This window comes from Solanum pennellii, chromosome 10 (genome assembly GCF_001406875.1).
Source record: "Solanum pennellii chromosome 10, SPENNV200".
In the NCBI taxonomy this organism is placed as follows: Eukaryota; Viridiplantae; Streptophyta; class Magnoliopsida; order Solanales; family Solanaceae; genus Solanum; species Solanum pennellii.
Window position 1 is genome coordinate 5,934,895 of NC_028646.1, and position 26,008 is coordinate 5,960,902.

At 34.1% G+C, this 26,008-nt stretch overlaps 3 protein-coding genes across 5 annotated transcripts; 2 read left to right on the top strand and 1 right to left on the bottom strand.

The window, feature by feature from the left end:
• The first annotated feature begins 1,460 nt into the window (after window positions 1–1,460).
• Window positions 1,461–10,240, top strand: LOC107032043 (digalactosyldiacylglycerol synthase 2, chloroplastic-like). Of its 3 annotated transcripts, none has more exons than XM_015233599.2 (5): window positions 1,461–1,617; window positions 2,975–3,343; window positions 4,336–4,599; window positions 5,678–6,027; window positions 9,330–10,240. In XM_015233599.2, the coding sequence occupies exons 2-5, from the start codon at window positions 3,062–3,064 to the stop codon at window positions 9,817–9,819; spliced, it is 1,386 nt and encodes a 461-aa protein (XP_015089085.1). In that variant the 5' UTR covers window positions 1,461–1,617; window positions 2,975–3,061; the 3' UTR covers window positions 9,820–10,240. The 3 variants fall into 3 exon arrangements, with proteins under 3 accessions (XP_015089085.1, XP_015089087.1, XP_015089086.1); XM_015233601.2 differs by having other exon boundaries at window positions 1,485–1,617; window positions 2,983–3,343; XM_015233600.2 differs by lacking the exon at window positions 1,461–1,617 and adding an exon at window positions 2,067–2,826.
• A 676-nt stretch (window positions 10,241–10,916) lies between these two features.
• On the top strand, window positions 10,917–16,234 carry LOC107001825 (synaptotagmin-5-like). Its single transcript, XM_015199785.2, has 11 exons — window positions 10,917–11,088; window positions 12,060–12,161; window positions 12,765–12,815; window positions 13,204–13,324; window positions 13,581–13,699; window positions 13,808–13,906; window positions 14,483–14,563; window positions 14,659–14,744; window positions 14,860–15,085; window positions 15,256–15,420; window positions 15,717–16,234. Exons 1-11 carry the CDS (start codon window positions 10,984–10,986, stop codon window positions 16,041–16,043), a joined length of 1,482 nt encoding a protein of 493 aa, XP_015055271.1. The 5' UTR covers window positions 10,917–10,983; the 3' UTR covers window positions 16,044–16,234.
• Window positions 16,235–16,681: 447 nt separating this feature from the next.
• On the bottom strand, window positions 16,682–25,574 carry LOC107002634 (polygalacturonate 4-alpha-galacturonosyltransferase-like). Its single transcript, XM_015200723.2, has 9 exons — window positions 25,357–25,574; window positions 25,110–25,251; window positions 19,715–19,806; window positions 19,537–19,612; window positions 19,412–19,455; window positions 18,890–19,224; window positions 18,432–18,789; window positions 17,563–18,150; window positions 16,682–17,277 (listed from the first exon to the last, which is right to left on the bottom strand). Exons 2-9 carry the CDS (start codon window positions 25,246–25,248, stop codon window positions 17,002–17,004), a joined length of 1,908 nt encoding a protein of 635 aa, XP_015056209.1. The 5' UTR covers window positions 25,249–25,251; window positions 25,357–25,574; the 3' UTR covers window positions 16,682–17,001.
• Window positions 25,575–26,008: the final 434 nt, after the last annotated feature.

Sequence of the window (26,008 nt, forward strand, 5' to 3'; positions counted from 1 at the left end):
TTTTTCTAACAAAGGAAATGAGCGTAGTTGACTACATTTCTTATTAAATTTAAGCATAAGTTCAGAAGAAGTAAATATAACAAAAAATGTAAGATGGTAGATTTATTGTTATGAATAATTGGTGACAGCAGGTCTGCAATTTTGAAAGAGAAAGAAGAAAGAAGAAAGAAAGATAGTTCTTTTTTTTTTTAAAAAAAAAATACGGTGTTCAATAGGTACAAAACCCAGTTAAGGTGTTTAAGTGAATTATGTGGACAACTTTAAGGGTCTATCGATGACTTAAACCAAAGAAATTGTACGAACTATATCAAAAGATTGATTTAAATTCCTTTTTTCCTTATTTTAAAGATTTCTTCAGCCTTTTTTCGTCAAACAATTTTTTGGTGATCCCGCTTGTGAGAAGTGTGACACAAAACTCAAACTATAACTAAACATTTTTTCTTAAGAAAGTCGTCCCACAATCTATCATAGAAAAACGCTAATCTGGTTCTACGCACAAAATAAAGAATCTAAGAAAAAAAAACTATTCCTCGAAAAAACTGTGTGATATAGAGAAAATTCCTAAAGTTTATTTAATTATCAACTATTTACTAAGACAATTTATTAAATCACGCATATAAATACTTTGAAAAAACGAGACCCCTTGAAAATATCATGCGCAAATTTCATCAAAGCGAAGCGAATTGAAGACATTATGGGTCATGGCACAACCTTTGTGTTGTTCATTGTTATAGCCTGGACGTATGGCCCTTCCTCATCAAACCAACTAACCAATACCCTCCATAATCATTTCTACATCTAGGTGTATATGCCAATTTAATAAATTATTATAATTAAAAATAATAATTAATGAAATAAAAAAAAAATCAATCATTAGTCTATTTTTGTCATCATGACCTCTTTGCCTTTTATTTTTTTTTCAATTGCTTTAAATTATATTATTTCTTTGCTTCATATGTATTAAAAATACGTTTTCTATTTCACAAATATTTTTTTCAGAATCTCTCATTCTTCTTCTTCTTTTTTTTTTGCTTTATTGGTAATTGAATTCATAAGGAATTTTTATCTTTTTATTTTTTTTGAATTAAATTTATAATTTTAGAATTAAAAATAAGGAATGCTTATCATATAAGCAATTGTTTTTCATATATATTCATGTCTTTCTCTTGAAACGTTTGTAAAAATAATGCAACTTTTCGTTTCATGTGTTAAGCGTATGCTTATATTTGAAACTTTTATTATCTTTATTGTATATTAGACGGACATTTTCTATTTTATATGATCATTAAAAATTATTAATAAATTAATCAATTTTACTGTTTTACCTTTTGTTTATATTAATTAACTTTTGTAAAAAAAAAATAATTCTATTATAATCTAATAAATAATCAAGTAATACGAGACAATAATTTTTACTAAGTTGACGGATGGAATAATTTTATTGGTACAAAGTATTAGCACTTTGCTATATTCCTCCTAATTATTCGCATCTTCCCTTTGATACTAAGCTCTTAAATCAAATCAATAATGTCTCTATTCCATCACAATTGATTTGTTTTCCTCTAAGAAAATTCCCTAACCAGCGACTTCTTCAACCTTGTTGTTGGAGAAAATTAGGTAAAACACGCTTCTAGATTCTTCTTTGGAAACCTTGTTGATGTTGTTGCATTAATAATCCTGTTTGTCGGCTGCGTTTTTGTTTTCTAATGTTCTATTTCATGTGCCCTTTCTTTTTATGTTTGTTCAAGTTTGAATTTTACCGGGTTTTTGTTTTCTTATGTAATGGGGTTTTCTTTTTTATTTTTGGGTATTGTGACATATTTTTGATTGAAGTTTCATCAATTGTTTTGTGGTATGAATTCTGTTTTTCTTGTAAATGGGAAAAAGAAAGAATCTTTAGTTTCTTTGTATGGGTGTTAGTGTATAGACACATTTCTATTTGAAAGTTCTAAACTTTCTTTAATTCTATTGTGCTAATCTCTCTATGTTTACTTTATTTTTTAGTTCGTTTAGAAAAGAATGAACTTTTTTGATAACTTGTTGATTCTAGTATTTGAAATTGTGTGGTTGATGGAGTGAGTATGAATCTTACTTTTCTTTGATATAGAAAGTACAAACAATCAGTGTTAGGATTCGAGATGTTTCTTCTGGAAGCGTATGAAAGCTCTCTAGACGTGCGGAGGACATCTTTACAGCCATTTTTTAGTATATAATAAGGAAACTATACTTAGAAGAAAGGAATAAATGGACTTGGTAGTTTAGAGCTTGTAGTTTTCACTCTCTTAGTCAGAGGCGTATGGAGTGCTTATGCAATGGGTTCAACTGAATCATTACTTTTATCACATACATGTGAAAAATGACTGTAGCTTCAACAAATATTAGTTTTGACCCATTATTTCAAAAGTAAAATGGCAACTAGGGATTTTGGTCTAGTGATAAGGTGCAAAACATGACATGGGGTTAGTTGCAAATCACGGGTTCAGGCCTTGCTGCAAACAGAGCCTGGTAGATCAATGGAGAAGGGTAAGGGGCAAACCTGTTCTCTACTGAGCTTCGAGACCATGTGACTGTTCCTCAAGGATTTCTCGATTATGAAAATTTAAAATTACAATGAGTTCAATGTTCAGAATATGAAGATTGAACACATCAAATTTAAATCATGGATTTACCTTTGCTCTTCTTTTCACCTAAAGCATGCAGTAGTTTGAAAAACATAGACGAGACAAAATGTTTTCCTGAATCTCGACCACAATTTCTGTTTGCAAGTCAGTGGTGATAGAACAACTCTCCTTGGTACCTAACATATTTGACCCTTTGGCATTTGATGTAAGTTTTATAGTGTTTCTTCATTTAAATATCAAACTTTTCTTGAACTTCCCTGTTTTTGTTCATATCTTCCACTTCTCCTTTATTGAAAACCTATTTTTAGTATTTATATATTTGGCAAAGTACTGATCAATAGCTTCAAATTCAGCTGTGCAGGAAAGTTTGTGAAATTTCCCTCTCCTGACTCAAAGTGGCATGTGAAGAAGCCAGAAATAATCTGACTCTACCTCCATAAATGGACAAAAAACATCATATCGCTATATATACTACTGCAAGCATTCCTTGGCTGACTGGAACTTCCATTAATCCTCTCTTTCGTGCTGCCTATCTTGCAAAAGATGGTGAACAAAAGGTCACCTTGGTGATTCCTTGGCTTCCATTGAAAGATCAAGAACATGTTTTTCCCAGTGGTGTCAAATTTAATTCACATTTGGAGCAGGAAAAGTGTGTCCGCCAGTGGTTGGAAGAGAGAACTGGATTTGCATCAAATTTTAGCATACGTTTTTACCCTGGAAAGGTAAATCCAGATTTATTTCAACTTATCGGAAGAAATGCAAGATTCATCTCGTCTCTTTTCTAAAATCTGATATATGAATGTAGCTTATAATACCAAAAACACTGAGCTCTTAGAATTTGAAGGCTGATTGTCATTTGCATACTTCAGCTTGTGACATATATTGATAAATTTGTGTGTATATCTTACCATGTAGCACTAGGAATTACTGCTTCAATCTATTCAATGACGACTGCACTGATGTTTGATTAGGCATATTTATACAAGTAAACCATATTGTTAAACATGCCACTTTTTCTTTCTTTTGTTTATGGGCTGCTCTTTTTCTTCCCCTCATGCAGAAGATTTAAATTGGGAGGGAGGGAGGGAAGCTGCTCTAAAAGCGTTCAAAATGTTATATCTTCCCCTTCAGAAATTTTAAGTCTCTCAGAATTAAAATGTGCCCCAAGTTAGTTTTTAGAAAATATCCTAGTGCTTCCTTTCCCTTTAAAGTTGCACACAAGCTCTCAGATCTTCGATTGTTTTTCTTTCCTGTACTTTGGGGAATAGAGAAATTGAAATTTGTAACTTAATGAAGTCTTTTCTTTTTTAATGTTGTTTTGTATTTAGTTCATCCTTTTATCTTCTGTCAATTTTCGTGATTTAATGACATCTATAGTATAAAACTACAAATTTAAACTGCTGCAAGAAAACTTAGGGACATCTATAGTAATTTCCCACATATGCTTATATCTGGAATAGGTCAAGAGAGATTTTTTAGCTTTCAAATCATTTGTTTCTTGACAGCGACTAACAATTTTGTTATCTTCTTGCAACCTCCTATTTCATTTTCTTAGAACTAGTGCTATTTAATCAATGATAACATTTTGATATGAAGTTCAGGTAGATATACAAATTATCTTATTCTATTTGTTTTTGTTTATCAGTGTTTGTAATTTTGCAATGAAATCATCTGGCAAACTCATTGAGGTAAAATTGGGATTTCTGAATTGCAGTTCTCTCTGGATAAAAGGAGCATTCTTGCGTTAGGGGATATCACAGTAATCATCCCAGATGATGAAGCAGATGTTGCAGTCCTTGAGGAGCCTGAGCATCTTACATGGTTTCATCACGGAAAGAGATGGAAAAAGAAATTCCGTCTCGTTGTAGGAATTGTTCACACCAATTATTTGGAATATGTTAAGAGAGAAAGGAATGCTGTGGAGGCGTTTTTCTTAAAACAGATAAATAGTTGGGTTGTCGATCTTTATTGCCACAAGGTATGATGAAAGTTCATTTTAGTTATCTAATAAATTGTTGGGTATGATGATCTAGATTTTGTGCGGGGAAGGAGGAGGGAAGGTACTCGTACATGATTTTAGATTATTTAGGTGAAATATAGGTCTTTGAGATCAATTTAATGTGGGACTGTTTATTTTCTTTCTCTTGTAACGATCTTGAGTTCAAATACTACAGTGGAGCTCTGAGAAAACTTCCATTATCTAGAAATAGAGTTCTTTCTGGAGGTATAGCTTTTTACATTTAAAGGATCAACCTAGTCCTCCTTAGGTTTCTTGTACCAGACAATGGCCAGACTTCCATCACTTAAGTGTTCCATGTAGACAGCTGCAGTGTATAAGCTAAAGAAAGAGTGGAATTTGGCTATTCAATTAAGATGTTTGAAGAAGCTAAGAAAGAGTGGAATTTGGTTATTCAACTAAGATGTTGGAAGAAGCTAAGAAAGAGTGGAATATGGTTATCCAACTAAATGTTGGAAGAAGCTAGACATGATTCAAAGGTCCTGCCTTTATTTGTCGTTTGCACATGCAACACTCTTATGCCTTGGTTACACTTGAAATATGGTCTCATCCAGGAATAGGCCACTTGACTGTTAGAAGTGCTGGTTAAGCTGAATGCCACCAAAGTGTATCAGTACCTGTCATGCTTTAAAAGTTCTTCAAAAAGGCTACGAGAACAAACGAGAAGTTCAATTACGTTGTTCTTAATATTACTAATATATAAGGTTGACCATCATCATCTATTAGATGCATCATAGATTTTTTATCGTTATGCAGCCTAGATCTGATGGACTTGAGAAATGAATGCTCTTCCATCATAGATTTTTTCTTGTTATGCAGCCTAGATCTGATGGACTTGAGAAATGATGCTCTTCCACCAGTAAATGGTATAGAATAGTGGCAAAGACATTGGTTTTACCTTGATAAATTTAGACTCCTCTATGAATCTGAAATTAATTCGTGAGACTCAATTGCCTTACTTGTGGTTACAACTTCGATTGTGATTTTCTCCTACTTGATATGAAATGTCTCAAATAGTTGCATTTTCTTGCTCTGGCAGGTCATCAGGTTATCTGCTGCCACCCAGGATCTCCCAAGATCCCTGGTCTGTAATGTGCACGGAGTCAATCCAAAGTTTCTTCAGATTGGGATGAAAACAATAGAGAAACAGCAAAATGATAACCAAACTTTCAGCAAAGGTGTCTACTACATTGGTAAGATGTTGTGGAGTAAAGGCTACAAGGAGCTACTTAGACTCTTACGTGATCATCAAAAGGAACTTGCTGGATTGGAGATAGATTTATACGGTAGTGGTGAGGATTCTGCTCAAATTGAGGTGGCTTTTAAGAAGTTGGAATTGACGGTTAGGGTTCATCCTGCGCGTGATCATGCTGATCCTTTATTTCACAAGTAAGTTCCTTCGAAAGCTAACTACTACTGTCAAGTGTCAAACTTCTCCTTCACTCATGTTATATATCTATGAGGGGTTACTGGTGTATTTTTTTCATTGTGGGTGATGAGTATGCATCTACTGTATCTATTCAAACGCCTTTTTGGTGTAAAGGGAGGATTCCATTATGTATGGAGATAGGACGACTTGATTAAAAAATGTTGAGCCACTCATTCACCTAGTAAATCTTATAATGTCATTTGATGTGTTTATAAAAAAAAGTTCAATTATATATATATATATATATATATATGTATATATGTACACACACACATATATAAGGAGATAACAGCATAATGCCATGAGTATCTTTCTATGTGGAGTTACGTACACAATTTAAGAGCTTTAGGCTTGGTGTGGTTATACTTTCCCATTATCCGACCATCCTAAATGTCTCTTCCCTACGTTTTCCACACTTGAGAAAATAATACAATTTATCTATACATGATATTTAAGATTATATGAGATGTATATTTATCTTAGTACTTTTTATGCTTTGGCTATGTCTTCACTATAGCAATTGTAGAATTGGCAGTACTGTGGTCCAATCTTGCCCCGTCCCATTCAACTCTTAGTTGTGGTATCAGACAGTGTTAACACTCAGGAATAGGTAAAAACAACTCAACTTCAGAATACCAGTGAAGTAGAACAAGTTTTCAAAACCTTTTTCTTTCTTTAAAGCTATTCTCCTTGTGTTCGATTAGACACACTTCCTTTGTTGCACAATTGGTGCATCTCTTTTTTACTTTTTAATAGAACAAATTTCTTTTTCTATGTTAAAACTCTACTTGTTTACGGGGCCCCATATCTGTGCTGGTGGGAGGTAGCAGGTTCCCTTTCAAAATTCTCAAAAAAAAAAAAAAGAACTCAACTTGTCAGCCTCCATGTCTCATCAGTTAACTAGAAGGAACACATTTTGGATTCTCATCTTAATAATGGTGTCAACTCCAGACTGAGATGGACATTCTACTATGGGATGAAAATAGTGTATGATTGGAAAAATGCAGCAGCTGGTTGTACATTTTGTGAGGAACACAATATGACTGGTATAATCAATTTCAGGTCTGAATTTTCTTCTAAAGGTAGTGTGTTAGTGTGGGATATAGATAGGTAGGATCTGCTTACTTCTCTTTCTGAATAAACCAACTTTGGGATGGGTTTGAAATCATTGAAAGAAGTAACTGTGTTCTCAGCTCAATGCCAGTCAAGTAATTAGAAACTCACATTGATAGAATAGGAAATTTACTTCTTCCCTGGAGTCTGTGTTATCCGCATACAAAAATGATGTTCCTAAGTACCCAGCATCTGGCACTAACCCCACCCTGCACACCAAAAGAAAGAAAGGAAAAATGGAGAATTGGTGAAGAAAACAAAGCTCAAAGGTTGTGCATAAATCGGATTGTAACTGTATCCAAGCTCCTAGACTAGTTTCTCCTTGGACAGGTGAAACTTAGAAAATTGAAACATCTTAGTAACCAAAGATGCCAAGACACCGATACTAGAGTCGAGTGAGAATGAATTTGGGGTTTTGAAAAATAAGTCAAAATAATTTAGGACATTTGGAAATATTATATAGATCTATTCTAGTTAGTTGATCAATCCCTCATTTCCACCTTGCCTGGGACACCTTAGCTAGATTTGATTGGAACGAGGAAGAGGAGCGACCTCTTTGGTTTGACTGCTGGGATTCCAGTTGTCAGTTGTCTTGTATAAGCTGATCAGAGCTAGTTAATCACAGGTACTCTTGGTTGCTACTTGTGATTGTACAGTGAGATGCTCCTTGTCCATTGTTGAAATGATAGGATCTCAATTCAGAAAGCTGAAGGCTCAAAAGTCTGAAGGTGACTGGACATCTCAGCTATTAGCAAAATTCACCCTCATCTGATCCCCGATGCTTGTCTCTGCAGATAACTGCATTGGATGAATGGTGGCCTCGTACGACCAAATGTCGTATGATGCAACAGCCTCTTCGTCATGTTTCTTGCTTATGAGCTAATAGGTTGCCACTTAAGAAATAATAAAGAAGGAAGAAGATCAGGGAGTGGTTGGAGGGTTGATACGAATTAGAGGAACTATGATGTTTTTTCCTCCTTTTTTGTCTTCTTTGGTGCTGTAGGGTTGATGGAAGAACAAAGGTTGCATTCTTAAATTGACAAAAGCATAACAGAAGACGCAACATTTATTGACTTGAAAACCTAGTAATTTAACCAAAGGAGAGAACTTGTGGGGAACTGGTAATCACTTCTAGAATCCATTTAAGCTATACAAGGTATAAAAGCTGGAAGCTGCAGAATAGCTCACACGAGTAGACACATGAAGGCTCCCAATTTGAATCACTTCCACTTTTCAGGATTCAGAGGATTATTGAAGTGCCTCTTACTATCCTCAGTGTACATATATAGTAGCATAGTAGCAAATAGGAACCTAACAAAGTAGTCGATGTGCATAGGTTATGGATCCAAGAAGTTCTTTCATGAACCTAAGCGGGTTCTGAACTTTTACTGTTCTTGATTTGGATTTTGCTGCTATTCGTATTGATTCTATTTTAGGTTTTTTACCCACTTTATGGAGAGATAGAGACGCGTTTTTTGTCTATGCACATTTGAATTTGAATGAACATATATTAAGAGATTTGATGGGTTTCAAGAGGTCCTTTCATGAACATAACGGGTTTTGAATTTCTTCTTGATTTGGTTTTTGTTGTTATTATTAGCACTATTTTGTTTCAATGTGCAAAGTCCATTTTTATTGAGAGAGAGAGAGAGAGAGAGATGCGTCGTTGGTCTATGCACATTTTGAAATGAATATATGCCAAGAGATTTAGTGACTCCCAATTTTTGTGACAGTTTGAAACAGACTGAGAAGACCATGTTTACTCTCTGTCATAATGAAGAATATAATTGGTCTTAAATGGCTTCATGTCTCACTGGATATTTCAAAGTTTAAATGAAAGAAATCTTGGATATTTTCTTTTTGAGGAAAGTGGCATATTTAGGAACTCCTAAGGCATTCTCTTTTAAAACAAATATGTTCATGGGACAATTAATGCAGTGATAACAGAGTGTTTATCTTGTTCTTTCTTTACATGTGCCAAGTACCTTGATTTGTGTTACTTTTATGTTTTAACACACAAATCTGTTTGCTGACTGAATCATTAGAGACGCTGAGTTAAAGTACTTGGATTGTAGGTGTTGGTTTTCATTCTCATATTATTAACAAATATGACGTTTTGTGTTTATTGTTCTTTTTTGTTTGGTTTCAGCTATAAAGTGCTTCTGAATCCAAGCACCACGGATGTAGTTTGTACAACCACAGCTGAAGCACTAGCTATGGGCAAAATAGTTGTATGCGCCAACCATCCATCAAATGAGTTTTTCATGCAGTTCCAAAATTGCAGAACATATGATGATGGTAAAGGTTTTGTTAAAGCTACGCTCGAGGCATTGTCTGACGAGCCTGCTCCACTGGCCGATAAACAGAGGCATGAACTTTCTTGGGAAGCAGCAACTGAGCGATTTCTGAAATCAGCACAGCTGGACGTCGTGCCAGTAAAGAAAACATCAAAGACTAGTTCAAAATCATTTCTCTCCACATCTTTTAGTTTGAATAGAAAACTTGAGGATGCATCAGCATCGGTACATTTCATGGGGACTGGATTTCTGGGTTCACAACCGGATGAAGAGCAATGTAAAGAGCTGGGATTAGCCATTCCTTCAAAGAAAAAAGGATTTTCTTCTGGAAGATGGATATGATGCTTGATCATCTTGAAAGCATGGTGCAAATTATTGTTAATATCTCTCATTTTTCAGAAATCACCTCTCTACCTTCACAAGACAGGGGTACCCTTGCATACATGTCACCCTCTCCGAACCTCACTTATGGGAATACTGTGTATTATTGAGAGGTCATAATAGTCGTCTGTTAGAGTGAAGGGCATGTACTACTTAGAATCAAACAATCATTCAATTTGTTGTTCTGTTACAAGCTGTTGCACAAACTCATTGGCTACCCTGATTGGTTTTGTTTTTGGGTGAAGGACAAATCAACTCTTTGTATACATTTGTCAAGAAAGGAAAGAGGGTGTTTTTTTTTTTTTTGTCTAGTTTTTTAAAACCAAAATGTAAGGGAAGTGGATGTTACCTTTTGTTTTATTTTAATTTTTTTGGGATGCTATTTCGAGAGAGAGAAAACTATTTCATCTGTTTAAAAAAAAATGTTTTTTTTTTAATTTGATAATTATTTAATTTCAACATTTTCACATGATCTGTTTAGGATGTGGATGCAAGATTATATGATATTTTTGTACATTAAAGATATTTTGTTAATTAAAATAACATAAATGAGTCAATCTTTAAAAGAATGACATAGATAAGTTTTTTTTTCTCAAAGTTCAATGAAACATTTGAACTTTTTTCCTTAAAAAGTGATTTAATTATTAATGTAGTCAAATCATAATTGATCACGTGTAAAAAGAAAACTATTTTAGTTAACAAACAATGACATGAATAACTCTTTTTTCAAATAGAAATAACATAGATGAGTCTTTGATGATATATTTGAGCCTTTTCCAAAAAAATTATAAATCCAAAACTTATACATTAAAAATTCCGACTCTGTATCGAGTTGATAAAAGAGAAAAATGATACAAGAGCTTTTATTTTTAACAGAATTTCCAGCTCATCCAATTTTAAAACATAACTGACAATTTTACCCCCCTAACTAACTAACTCCCTCAACCACCTTTCGAATTTTTGGCTCGTGTCTTCCATTTTCAGCTCCCAATCCAAAAAAAAAAAAATTGATTTAGAATCACAACAGTTGAATTACTTTTTTTTTTGTTGATTTTTCTCTGATTTTTGCATTCTCTGATCTTTTGTATTTACGGAGAATTTAATTTGTTTTTTTTTATATATAAAATGGGTTTGATTTCGGGGATTATGTTGGGGATGATCTTCGGGATCGGTATAATAGCAGGTTGGCAACATATGATGAGGTATCGAAGCCGCAAACGAGTCGCCAAGGTAAGAATTTCATCAATTTCTGTTGGTTTCCATTGGATTATCGTAATCTCAACTTTGTTCGTAATAGTTTAGTGTTGTCATGGCTCAATTTGAAATGATTTTTGGGGGTGTGTTCTTGAATTTGGAGTTCAAGTTTGGTAATTATGATGGGATAGTGCATTGCTTAAGTGAAAACATGGCTCCAAATAATTTTTTGATTTTGAGACTGTTTTTGGAATTAAATTCAAGTTGGTACTTCTGATGGACTAGTGCATTGCTAAAAGAAAATACACACACAAATATGAAGTCTCACGTGTAGTAGCGGAGCAGGATTTTCACAAAGTAACTCAAAATATGAACAAAAGTATACACATAAAGAAGCTGAAAGGGGTACAACATCTATATATATATATATTATAAAATGATTTTAACTATGTGTAAACCCCTCGATCCTACTTGGCTCCGCCCCTGTAGTCAGGAGTCTAGTAGAACATAAATTGACGAGGACAGCTGTGAAACAATTTCAGTTTTGAAGTTTGGATTGTCATCAATTAGTATATTGAGGATCTTTGGGAATCCATGTACAATCTAAAGTTGCTAGTAAAAATTAAATATAACAAGGATAGATTTCTCAGACTCAGCACATGTATATCGATCCGTTTTATCTCAAATTATTGTGATGTGGGTAGACTCCAGTGAAAATTTTCTTAATTGAACAGCTATTCACTTCTGTTGCTGCTTGGACTTAGTGACTATTTTTCTGCTTGATTCTCTTGTTTACTCCATTGTATTGATAGTCCAGTTCCTAACTCCCTATGTGGTTTTGCTACAAGAAATGGCGACTGTGGTTATTTTGAAAGTAGACATCGAAATTCATAAGATGATCCTCATCATGCTTGTTGAACAGAAAATTTAAATTGCAGATATGCATGTTGCTTTCCTTTCTGAAAGATTGGTATTTATCTCTTCATTGTATTTTAATCCTTTAACAGGCAGTGGATGTAAAACTAATGGCCTCCCTGAACAGGGATGATCTAAAGAAAATATGTGGAGATAAGTTCCCTGAATGGATATCATTCCCAGTCTTTGAACAGGTTGGATATTAGCCTTACTTTTTCCTGTTTCTCCTGCATATGATCTTTGAATTTCATAGCTCTGAAAATCTTTTAGTCTGTCATCTTTTGTTATGACTTTTACCAACAATACTGACTAATTTAACTCTAGAATGTCTCAAGAACATTTTGAGGCAATATTTAAGACAAGCAATCTGTTTCATTGTGAATGGATGTTTTTAACACCTTGACAGAAGAGCTTATTGTGTCATTAACCCAATCATATTTCAAAACCAGATCAGTGAAATCTTCCTATATCATAAAATTAACAGATATAAGAGATCAATATGCACACTCCGGTTAATTATTCCAATGCAACTTGTAGGGATGTCTTTTCTCCTACCACACTTGATTAAGAGAGTCTTATCATCGTTGTCATGTAAAGAAAGATTTGGTTAATCCTTTTCTCAGTTGCATAAATGTTTCATCTCTATTCTGTAGACACTAAAAATGTTTTCAGAGGGAAGTAAGATGACTTTAGTTCATGAACATAATGTTAGAACCCAAGAAAGACATTGCAGATGTTGTCTCCTGATCTTACACTGTCAGCAGTGGATCTTTCTCATATATGTCTCACTGTGACAGGTCAAATGGTTGAACAAACAATTAAGCAAACTGTGGCCATTTGTTGCTGATGTAAGCTTTTACACCTAACTTTGGTATTCTATGCATTTATTTTTCTTTGTAACTTTATAGGTATGAAGTACTTAATTATATTGGAAGTTCACTTTAATTATCAGCATATTGAGTAAAAATGTCTCTTCTAATAAGTAATGATCCGTAATATTTTCTCCACTTTAGAGATCTTTCAATTTGTATTCTACTGATTCTTGAGTATTAGAGAACTTGTCCCTATAAGAACTGATAGCGTGCACAAGAAATTTATGACACTGATCTTTAACATATGTAGTCTGTTTGACCAGCAAAATATGTAGTCTCCTTGTTGTGGTAGCGAGTGTTCGTATTATTCAATCTCCATGTTGTGACACCATAAATCTGATCTCTGATGTATGTCATTGTGCAGGCAGGAGAAGCTATCATAAAAGACTCTGTTGAACCTATATTAGAAGATTATCGACCTCCTGGAATTTCGTCAATGAAGTTCAGCAAACTGTCCTTGGGAACTGTAGCTCCTAAGATTGAAGGTAGCAACATAAAACTATCGAATAAATTGTTATGTTCTTTTTTATTAGACCTTCTACCGGAGAATCTATAAGCAATTCCTTAGTGATTTCTCCGATGCTAATTAATTCATACTCCTGAGCAATTAAATTAGTTTCTCTAGATGGGACATTTCTTTGGTAACGATGAAGTCTTGTTGTTTAAGGTTACCTCAAACATTAAACTTTAATCATGTGTGATTCTCTCCTTGGAAGCATGTATAATACTTAATTACTGCAGGTATTCGAGTTCAAAATCTTAAAAAGGGTCAAATTATTATGGATATTGACCTCAGATGGGGCGGTGATCCTAATATTGTTATAGAAGTTGATGCAGTGGTTGCCTCTATACCCATTCAGGTTGGGTGCCTCAACTCTTCACCTGTCTAATTTGCTGAGGACAATTTTACTCTGATTAGTGAGTTATCTAGGAAGCAGCTGCACTGACCTTTGCCAAATTGGTTGCAGTTGAAAGATCTACAAGTCTTCACTGTTATCCGTGTTATATTCCAACTAGCTGAGGAAATTCCCTGCATTTCTGCTGTTGTTGTTGCTTTACTTTCTGAGGTATACATAGATTATATGAGAAAAATATGTTTCTTACATTCTTCAATTTCTGTTGTTTCTAACTCTTCCTTTTGCTCTCCTTTTATTTTTAATTGTGGCTGCTATTTCGCATGATCTGTCGTAATTCAGCATTTAGTGTTCCTTTGAACTGTGTTTTGATAAAATAGTATCTTCAATGAGATGTTAGACTATAGATTTGAATGCCATAATGTCTAGGTTTTAGATGGAAAGTCGTGTAACTTGACTTGTAACTAGGATATGCTATGATTGCTAGGGAGTAAAAGACCACCTTAAAGTAGGTCTAAGACATTCTCTTGGTTTAAGTGAACATGAAGTATTCTACTAACAAAGAACATGACTACAGTATGAGAACAAGGATATACACTGCATGAATTGGTCTGACAGGTGTACTCAAATTGTTTTCAAGAACAAGGATAGAAGTGTGAACTTGCACTTAGTTATATTACTCTGGATGCTTAATCTTACTCAAACGTCTCAACTCTCAATTGGCTTACGATTCTATTTTATATGTTCAATTGGACATTTGAATGACTGCTACCTTGTTTATCCAACCAGCCAAAGCCAAGAATTGATTATACTTTAAAAGCTGTTGGTGGAAGCTTAACAGCTCTTCCTGGACTTTCTGACATGATAGAAGTAAGTGCTACTAACAATGTGCCTTTAGCCGCAGTATATTTTATATTTCAAACTTCCCCACCTCAATCTAACACTGGTGTGTTTCTCATTGAAAGGACACTGTAAATTCAATTGTAACAGATATGCTAGAATGGCCTCACAGAATCGTTGTACCAATTGGAGGCGTACCTGTGGATACAAGGTACCAATTGAATGGCCTCAAGGCCTTTCCAAATCTGTCATATTCTTCTGAATATGAAATGTAAAAGCTAGGTCTTCTAACGGAATACTTAACCGTTGTTTATGGTGTCATGCAGCGATTTGGAGCTTAAGCCACAGGGGAAACTAACTGTAACTGTAATGAGGGCTACAAACTTAAAGAACCAAGAAATGATTGGAAAATCTGACCCATATGTGGTCGTGTATATTCGTCCACTGTTTAAGTTTAAGACAAAAACCATTGACAACAACCTAAATCCTGTTTGGGATGAGACATTTGAGTTGATTGCAGAAGACAAGGAGACTCAGTCTCTTCTCCTAGAGGTTTAATTGCTACATCCATCTCTCATTTTTTAATTTTTTTTATATTGAATCTACTCTATCTAGAACATATTTTCTCCATGGTTATACATTCTCTTGAGAAAATTAGTTTTGACAATCCAGCCTCTTTGATTGCATTCTTATTTTCTTGTCACAACCATGACTGTGAACAGGTTTTTGATGAAGACATTGGAGAAGATGATCGAATGGGTGTCACAAAGTTGTCTCTGAATGAGCTTGAATCCGACACTCCAAAAGAAATTGAATTAAGATTGCTGCCAAAATATGATATGCTCAAAATCAAAGATAAAAAGGATAGAGGAACTATTACCATCAAGGTACACACCAAAAATCATAGTTTTTGTCATGAAGTCCCATTTTTGTTATGAAACTTTTTTTTTTACTTTGGTATTCTCCCCTTTTAAGGCAGTCACTGATCTACAATGTAGACGTTATGAATCTGAGTTGCGAAAGTAGTTTTGAAATGTATATAGCTCCATCTATACTTGGTTTCCATCCCAAAGCACAGACGCAAATGATTGTGTTCAATTGAACCTAGTATTTTCGAGATGAGTCATAGATTGAACTGATTAAACTTCAAGGCAAGATGATGGTTACGTTGTCAAAAATGCAGATACTGTATCATGAATTCAACAAGAAAGAGCAATTAGCAGCTCTGGAGGAAGAGAAGAGGATCATAGAAGAAAGGAAGCAACTAAAAGCAGAAGGGGTTATTGGAAGCTCAATGGAAGCCCTTGATGGTGCAGCAGCTTTAGCTGCTTCAGGTGCTGGCGCGGCAGGAAGTGGCATTGGTGCAGGATTAGGTGCTGGTGTAAGGGTAGTAAGAAGTGGACTAAGCAAAACCAAAAAGTTTATGGGAAGAACCTTCACAGGACAGTCAACCAATCACAAGAAAAGTGACTCTCACTCTCCTCCAGCAAGTGTTGTTAATCAAGATTAATAATATCCTGTATATACAGCAGTCCCTATATAGATTTTCAATAATGATTAGTTGTTCTTTTGATGAGTTAGATCTTAGTGTTTGGATACCATATGTTGATTGATTCAATGATGCTTATTTCTAAAGATGGAAATTAATCTGTTGATGCAAACTACAACTTCTCAATCTCAACTAGGCTCCTTACTTCGATACATATTTCTGTTTTATGTGAGCACATGTATGTATTTGTAAATGATCATAGGATATCGTCTCATTTTATGTTGGTAACAATATTACAACTTGATGAGTCAAATATTTTTCTTCTATTTTATGTTAGTACAATCTCATTTTGGACCTTGATAAATCACTTTCTTATTTTAACTTCTCAATCATATTATTACTTTAACATGTCATCCTATAAACCATAAATGAATTCAGAACGTCGGGGTACAAAGAGGATTGAACATGAACAACAATATTATTAAAATAAACGACATGCAAAGTAACTTTAGAACCATGAACATTAATATGCACTTGTAACATGAAACTATCAAATTCAAAATGCTCAATCATTATCATGGATGTTAAAATAACTTCTTTTTATTGTTAAAAAAAGAAATTAAACGAATTGGTGGCAGTAAGACTGGCGACAATCATCGCAACATAAGAGAAATTGTATTTCTTCAACTGCAGAATTCAAACAATAGATGCTAGTTATTGTTCAAAGAATATACTGTGATTCAGGACATTACAAGCTTCCCTTCACCCTAGTTATACATTTCCATGCTGAAAAAGGTCGGTTACTAGTGAAAAAGGCTGCAGATATCAGAATCGAACAATGAATATAAGTGAACACAGCAAAGAATAAGCGATTCAGGGGATGTTGCATACTGGAGACAAGAGAATAGCTGTATATGGGAGCTCTTCTTTCATTAGAAGATCATGGAAACGTGACTATGCGTGTGCAGAGCAGAAACCTTCATTCACCAAGTTTGCAGGTGCGAATGTAAGGATGATCAAACTTAATGTATTTGGTCCAGTATGACTTGTACTTTGTCATAGCCAACTCTAGCCATGGTTTCATGTTCCCGTTGTAGTGTATCACAGCAGCCTTCTCAATTTCTGACCCATCAATGCTTGGGCTGTAACCCAAACCCAGAACATGCCACGACTTATCCAGTGGATGTGTAAGCCCATAAAATGTCATTAGCCCTGGAGGTAGTGTCCCTAGTTTCCAAAGGACCCTGTCTTCATTCTAATGATCAAGGCAAAAAAGAATGAAAATTAGTCAGTAAGATCCCATGGAAATTAAGGTTTTCTATATGTATTTGGCATGGTATTGGGAGAAAAGCAGACTTCCAAATTCCAGTACATGTATTCAATCACTATATTGGTATATAGAAACAAATGATATAATCCAAGTATTCTGAGTCGAAGTAAAAGACTAAAAGTTAACTTCACTTATGAAAATCAGCGTAGAGGGACCAAAACAGTAAAGAAAAGCTATATATCAGAGATGGAAAGGCAGTAAATTCCTTACCATGTTTTGCCACTTGTGATATATACCAGTTATGTCTCTCTTCTTCCACTCCTTAAGATCAAAAATGTTCATCCCGTATGCCCACCCACAAGCATTTGGGTCAAAGTTTTTGGCAATATGAGGATTTGAGAAATTTAGATACTTGTCAAAACGGTGAAAACTCTCACCACATGTTTCAACAGCACCATTCACTTTTTCATGAAGATTCACCGACCACAGTCCTGTCAAGTCTTTCTGAACAACAATATCGTCATCAAGAAAAAGGATTTTATCCAATTTGGGATAAATCTGAGGGAGATAAAATCTGAGGTGATTGAGCATTGAAAGGTATTTGGGGTTCCGATACTTCAAATTAGAAGAACCAGCTGATAGTGTGGTGGAATGTGAACCCTTGAAATAATATTCCTTCATAGCAGCAGACTCTAGCTGCCGCAGGACAGGGCAGTATGACGAATTAAGCCACTTGAACTCGTCAACATTTTCAACATGGATTGTAGCTTTTCCAGGAGGGTTCAACAAGAACCACATATTCATAGCTCCAAAGTTCAACTTATCAGTAACAAGATGAAATACATGTTTCGCTGGGTCCTGCAAGTAGATCAGTGGAATTTTTTTTCAATAGCCCATCCAAAATTAGCTTCTAATATGTAGCCAACATGCTTTCTGGTGAAGTAACTATCAGCACCATTCAAGACATTTAGATATATCAAAATTCAAAGTGTATGTCATTTTTATCACGCATAAATATAAGGTTTGTGATTGTTATCAAGGATTAGGGACATCGTCAAGTGATACAGAAGAATATAGAAAGTCTCTCACACATGCATAGTAGGATGATGGCCTGAATAATGTCAGAAAGAATTCCTAACCTTAGCATTCTTGATAGTTGAGTTGACAACAACTGAAGCAGCCAAAACATTGTCAGAGAACAGGGCATAATGGAAAAGACTGGGATTTTCCAGATTCTCACTTCTAGGGAACTTTCTTTTTTCAGGAGGGAGGAGGTAATAATCAATAGCCAGACGCATGGATAAGCAGTGGATACCATTCGGAATGGTCTTTGCAGCTAATTGGCTCAAAAATGTGCTCTGCCTCTTTAAACTTCTAACTTGCTTATCCGCAGACTGCAGTATTGCTCTCAGCTTCCCCATGACAAGCTTACAGTCATAGAGTTGCTCTTTAGCTTTGGAAAGCACTTGGTCCATTGATTTAATCTTCTCATGCGCACTATTTGAACATAGGGGAATGAAATGATTTAATCTTTCCTATACGAAACAAGGACAAATGGACAATGTCAAGTATCCAAAACTCAAAAAGAATTTGATACCTGCGAGTTAGATCAGCATCATACATTGCTTCACCTAACGCATGTCGACTTTCTTTAAGCTGCTTCTGTAACTCTTGAGCCAAGCCGGGCTTCTTCTTCATCGTTGCAATGCTTATATAGACCCTTGCCATAATAATTTGGTCTCGCATCAAGTGTACCTTTGAATCAGTATTCTCATTTTCATTCTCTTTCCTCCATATGCTATACTTCCCCAGCACAGCAGAGTCAACTGATTTAGAGCGTTCAAGGGCAGCATTTTCAAGCTTCACAGTTACTTCATCGTCCTGTTTCACTAAAGCAGCAGCACGCTTTTCACGTCTCCTCTCTCTCAATTGCTGCACAGCACTTGAAAAACTATAATAACACAAACAGCTGAGGTAGACAAAGGTAGGAAGAAGGTAGGAGGGAGAGAGAGAGTGAGTGAATCTAAGTACTTCAAATCAATCAATTTCTCTCTCTTTGCTGATAGCAGAAGTGCAACAAAAGTAAATGCAAGTATAAAGTGGCTAATAATTAGAGTACCCTTCTGGCCAAAATAGCAGGTGTATGAAACTGGGAATGATCATCTGCTTGGAAAAAAATATATCTAGTTATTCATACATTTGTGAGGCACTCAAAAAATACCATGATGCAAACAAACTATTTACCATCTACAAGATCATCTTGTTTGCCTCTGGAGATTTCAGTTCTGACATATGCAGCTATCTGAGTCCACTTGTTTCCCTGTGATACATCCAACATGCTAAAAATCAGTCAGCATCTATTTCAGCAATAACTAATGGATACAAACAATATCCAAGCTTGAGTCTGACTCTCATTCTTAACCTCTGCATTATTAGTATTGCTCTTGGCCAATATTTTTTCCTTAACAAAGCTGGACTCCTGTTTACTTGTAGTAGTTGAAAAATCATTATTATCTGTAAAAGGAACATAAACTTGGGTTATAACAAGCTATGCAAGCTTAGGGAGGATAGTATAAGCGAGACAATTAAATACAATTTATGCATATATTTTTGTGAATTAACAAATACATCATCAAGTGTCTAGGCATACAAAGATTCTATTCAATACCCACCTTGAACCACCACTAAAGTACTCACTATTTTTCTCACTACAAGGAGCTCCAACATCAATCAAAATGGTGCCAATTACCTCAAAAACAATGTTAAAGCTAAAAGCAAAAAACATTGACAAGGTCCCTAAGGCTTAAAGTGAAAAGCTCTAGATGAAGCATATGCTTTTTGCAGTGAAGCGCACAATTTGCGGAAAAAAATAAAAGGGCTCAAACGTATATGAATTTAGTATTACAAATCTACAATCATCAAATTTTGATTAAAATAATTAACTCCAGCATCCTAAATACAATAACGCCGAATATAAATCCAACTCCTTAGGGGTCATTTGATTTGAAAGACTGATGGTATTAAGTTTTTTCCATGTTTGATTTGTATTTTCAATCATGTATAACTAATCCTGGAATAACTTAATACACCAATTGGTGAAATATTTTACACCACCAACATGGAATAACAAGGATGGATACGTACGAGTTTGCCCGAACTAGTAGCTTTGGTCCGAACATTGTATTTGGCAATGTATTCTAAAAACTAAAAGCGCAAACCCTTGACTAGGTCCTAGGGCTAAAATTGAAAAGTGCTAAATGAAGCATACACTTTTTTGAAGTGAAGTGCACAATTTATTAAAAAATTGAAAATGCCGAAACATGTACAAATTTAGCACTATAATAATCAAACTATGATTAAAATAACTAATTTCAGCACCCTATATACAATAATGCAGAATATTAATCCAACTTCTCAAAGGTAGTTTGGTTTGAATGGTTTGAAGGACTGATAAAATAATCGTGGTATAAATTTTTTTAAAAGTTAGATTTGTATTTTGAATCATGTATAACTAATTCTCGTATAACTTAATACACCAATTGGAGAACTATTTTACGCCACTACCAACATGGAATAACCAAGGACGGACCTAAAGCATAGCTGCAAATTATGTCGAACACAGTAACTTTGGTCCAAACACTCTATTTGTCGTAAAAGATTTATTAAATATGTACAAGTAGTATTATTGTTTTTTTTTAATCGTGGTATTTGGACCAACTAGCATCACCTCAACTAATTTAATTCTAAGGAATTTTTGCTACCTCCCACCAACACAGGTGCCTGGTAATCTATCCACCAAAGCTGGGATAGATGAGAAGAACCACCTAGTATTTTTCGCCTCTGCTGAGAATTGAACATCAGAACTCATCATTTATTGACAAAATGGGTGCATGAACAAATATTAATTTGAACCCAATAACTTAAAAAGACTAGAAACCAAACCCATAATCTTCAAATCTTGGCTCCACCTATGGGAATAACTTATCCATGTATTCCTTTTACATGGATAAAACACCAAAAGTATAAAACTACCCTTGTCTTCCAAGAAGTATGAAAGAGTCGAGCATCCAAGGAGAGAATTGTAATCGCTCTTAAGTTCAATACATAGAGCAAATATTTTACATGGTATCCAATTTTACATGGTATCTTGTATATCCAATTTTAGTGCAACGAACCAAATACTCAACAAGAATTAATACATACATAATTCATTCCTACATTACTATCTCTTCATTATAGTCCCTGAATAACTGATCCTCAAACCAAACCGCTCAAAGTAAAGATCCAGAGAACCAACAGCTTCTTGTTGGAATCACTTTGCGTGTCATTCTATGAACTTTGAAGCCCATAGTTCTCCAAAATACATCCTTCAAGCGGTGAAGCATGACTTTCAATAATACTGATCAAGCATCCAACCTAGTCACTGGTTCCACTCCAAAACTACAGGTTATCTAGTCTCTACTGAAACACCTAATGAACTAATTTTATATATTCTTAGTATTTTGAGTGCATATGATATAGTTGAAAATGTTATTCCTCAAAAAATAGAATTCCCCATCACAAAAGTTGTCTCTTTAAAAAATCCAATATATCTAATTACAGCTGATTAATTGCATTAAAAAGAATCTTATGTGTTGTCTATAGCTACTTGTTTACACCAAAAATAGTGAAGTGCTAAGTAGTTTGTCTTGATCAAAAAATAGAATCTTTCTTGAAAATAGTTTATCTTGGAAATCATTTTCTTGACATAAATTAATCGAACAAGGTGTAGCCAGTCTAAAACTACAATAACATAGTGTTGTGGTAAGGTGATGGCCATAGTCTAACTTGAGGAATCTACCAAATATTGATTGGGGGGATGTGCCTATGTAGACACACTATGTCAACACACAGGTGCCTTGTTAAATGAGCAATGAGTTACGTAATTTCACAACCTAGGTGTGAGGGACTACTGATATGGGATTTAAATAAACTAAATAGATATATAGATTATTTTAAAGATATCCCAACCAATTTGAGATTACGACAATTTATTATTTTGGTTGTTCTTGGGGTTGAAGGTATGTCGAAGAAGAGATGAGTGCTGCCAATTCAATGTATTGAGAACGCAAAAAATAGGCCTTTTATTTGACATTTTTAAGCAAAGTGCGGCAGATAGTTAAAAGCGCATTTTGCATCTTTCTCTATTGTTCAAACCATCTGGATTGTATTTAGATTTGGAGCCATGGAGATACCTCTAATCATAAAGAGAACAAAAGGAAAAACCCTTAAAAAGAAATCCTATCCGATATTTCACAACATTATTGTGATCCTTTAAGGGGCAGTCTCTAGTCAGTTCCCCTTATTATCAAACTATAGCATACAATTCCCTGTGTCCTAAAGTAATTTATGCTTTTCTCTATTTATGATTTTCAATTTTGGAATTTGTGCATAAGTTATTTCAGCCTTTCTAAAAAGGATAGCATTTCCCAACAAAGTTCAATATTTTTCCAATATAATACTATATAATTCAATAACCGACTCCAACTAGTTTGGAATTAAGTCTTAATAGAGAGATCAACTGTGTGTTACTTGCTCTTTCTAACAGATGTGATAATCCCTAATCTATTCTAATCTTATATGATTGCACATCCATCTTACGTTCTTATTTCTACGACGCTTGTCTTGTACAAAGCGACTTTGTCCCAACATTTACTCTTGTATGATATTTATTGATCTCATCATCGTTCTATAGAACTTATCTTTCTTTGGCTAACTATCTTCCTATCACCTACAACTCTGGTATTGCTTACATTCACACTATTCTGTTTTAATTCTACATCTTATGGTTTCATCTATTATCCTATTCTTCTAAGAGATTAAAATTCTCTATATTTAAATATCACAATCCAATGTAATCTTACTTCAGTATCACTCTTCATATAGGGGTTAAACTTGTAATGCAAACATTATTTCTACTTCAACTTATCCAGAAACTAAATGAATTATACAGTCTTTTCCTATGAATTTAAATCTAAACTGAAAACTCTAAATAAGAACTGCTAAAGATTGCATATCAGCTAAACTGTAACTTCTGTAAGGGTCGTTTGGTAGAGTGTATCAGAGAAGATAATGCATGCATTAGCTTGATGTATTAGTAGTACCTCATTTGGTACACTTTTCTAACCTATGCATAACTAATGTTTGTATTAGTAATACATAATATAGTGTATTAAAGAGTGTATTACTAATACCATCTATTTCTAAGCATTAGTAATGCAATGGGTTCTGATGCATGCATTAACATTATTAAAGACACATTGCCCTTAAAAACTTTTTTTATATCCTTTCCACTATATTTGTGGAGAATATTTTTGTAAACGAATATTTTTTCTAAAAATATTATGCAATGCATTATATTTAACACTTGCATTAGATTAAATAATTACAAAACTAACCTCAAAACTTTTTTAAAACATTTTCTTTTTCTTTTAATTTTCTTTGTTGTCATATGTTTTTATTTTCATTTACTTTTCTATGTCTTTTAATTTGTTGGTGTTCTAATAGACTTTATGGCCTCTTAAATATATTTTTGTAAAAAAATAATAATCTAATTTCAACATAATTTAATAAAAAAATTACTACTGTGGGGATAAATTTGATCACAAAAATATTTTGACTCAAATAGTATAACTATATAATATTATTTTTGAAAAAAAAGAAGAAGAAGAAGAGGAGGGGTTAATGATGTTTTACCAAATAACTTTGTTGCAAGGAAGTGTAAAAATAAATAAAGTGTGAAGGGTATTTTTGTAACCACATATTTTTAAATAGAAATTATGCAAGATTTGTTATTTTTAATACATCAAACCAAACAATGTATAAGAAATAATATTTGCATAACTAATGCAAGCACTACTAATGCAAGCATTACTAATGCACCCTATTTTGCATTATTCTTATACACTCTACCAAACGACCTCTAACGGTACAGTCTTTGTATTTCAATAAATATTCAATTATCCCCCCACCACCACCCACCACCCAAAAAAAAATAAAAATACATCAACTAAATCCATATGGAGAAGTCAAGAAATTTTTTGATACACACATGCAAGTTTTCTTCAATTTTGTTTTTCCCTAAACCTTTGCATAAGCTAGTATCCGGTAGTAATACTATCAGACTGATGTCAAGAGATCAGACAGGCAATATAATTAGCAAAATCAAATTCTCCGGTGCATCCATCAGCCGTAAAAGAGAAGGTGCTAAGAGAAAATAGTATTGTTACATAGTTACTTCCACAGTTTTAACATCTTACATAAAGTATAGGAAAATGTACAGATAATTTCCATACTTAAGCAACAGTGCTCTTTTAGTATATATAACATTCTTCAATTAATAAATCAAGGAGTGTGTCAGTCTGAAGAATTACATAGACTCGTTTTTCACATTTAGCTCTACTCCATACTTATCCGAAAAGTAAAGAAATTTAGTTAGCCACACCAAATTTGAATCAATACATTCCACAAAATGAGTTCTAAAACAAATTTAGGCCTCAAAGAAAATCACAAATTTGAATCATACCAATGTTGAGTACTAAGAGCCTGTTTTGATGGGCTTATAAGCATAAACTTATAGATTTTAGCTTACGTTCGCCTAAAAGCACTTCTATTTTTTTTTTACCCAAACAATACTAAAGTGATTTAAAACTATTTTAGCTTAAATTCACCTAAATTAAGACAATCCAACAGTACAAAAACTGAAGATAAACAACTCCACAAGATTAAATTTAACTCTTCAAACCACAAATCAGCAATGCCAGAAAATTTATACTAACCAATTGAAGTAGAGGTGTTCACACCACGGCCCACGAAGAAAATCAATGGAGCGAGGAATGAACAGAAAACAAGAACCAAAATTGAGTAACAAGATACACTTCCACTGTTCCTAATAGATAATCCCCTCTTCAATGCCATTTCCTGTTCAACCAAAAAAAATCAACAACAAAAATTTAAAAATCTCGCAAACGAAACATGAACCAGATTAGATATACACAAATACAGTGAAATATAGAGAGATTATACATAGGAATATATTCCAGAGTTCTCCTGCTACGAGAAGTTCATAACCCAAAAAATATCGAAAAAATTTCAAAAAAATTGGGAATCTGAATTGATAATCGAAATTGTGTGGGTGAAAACGATAATGTAATTATACAATTTTGATTATGGAGAAAAACGGAGAAGATGAAAGTGAATCTGAGAATTTGAGCGATAAAAATAGAGATCCTTTTCAATTTTCTTCCATCTTTGCATATTTGTTTTTCTGGTTATGTATGGAGTACTGCAAAAGGGAACGACGCCGTTTCGACCTTGCAGATAGATTGAACTTCTTACACCTAATTTATTGATTTATCGATATGAATATAAATTAAATCTAATATGAATATTGAATATCACCTCAAAGAAGACAAAAGTAAATAAGGACTATGGTAAAATATTTATATGATCAAACGTAGAGCTAATGTGGCCACTTACAAAAAAGGGCAACTTTCACATATAGCAAACAAAAAATTCATATATGTATGCTGCAGCAAACTTTGCATAATTGCGCTTCATAGCAAACATAAAAACTATGTAATTCACTATACATATACAAGTGTATAATTCGCTGGCCTAAATTATATAATTCGCTGGCCTATTTCGCTGCAATTGTATAATTCGCTATCCTATTTCA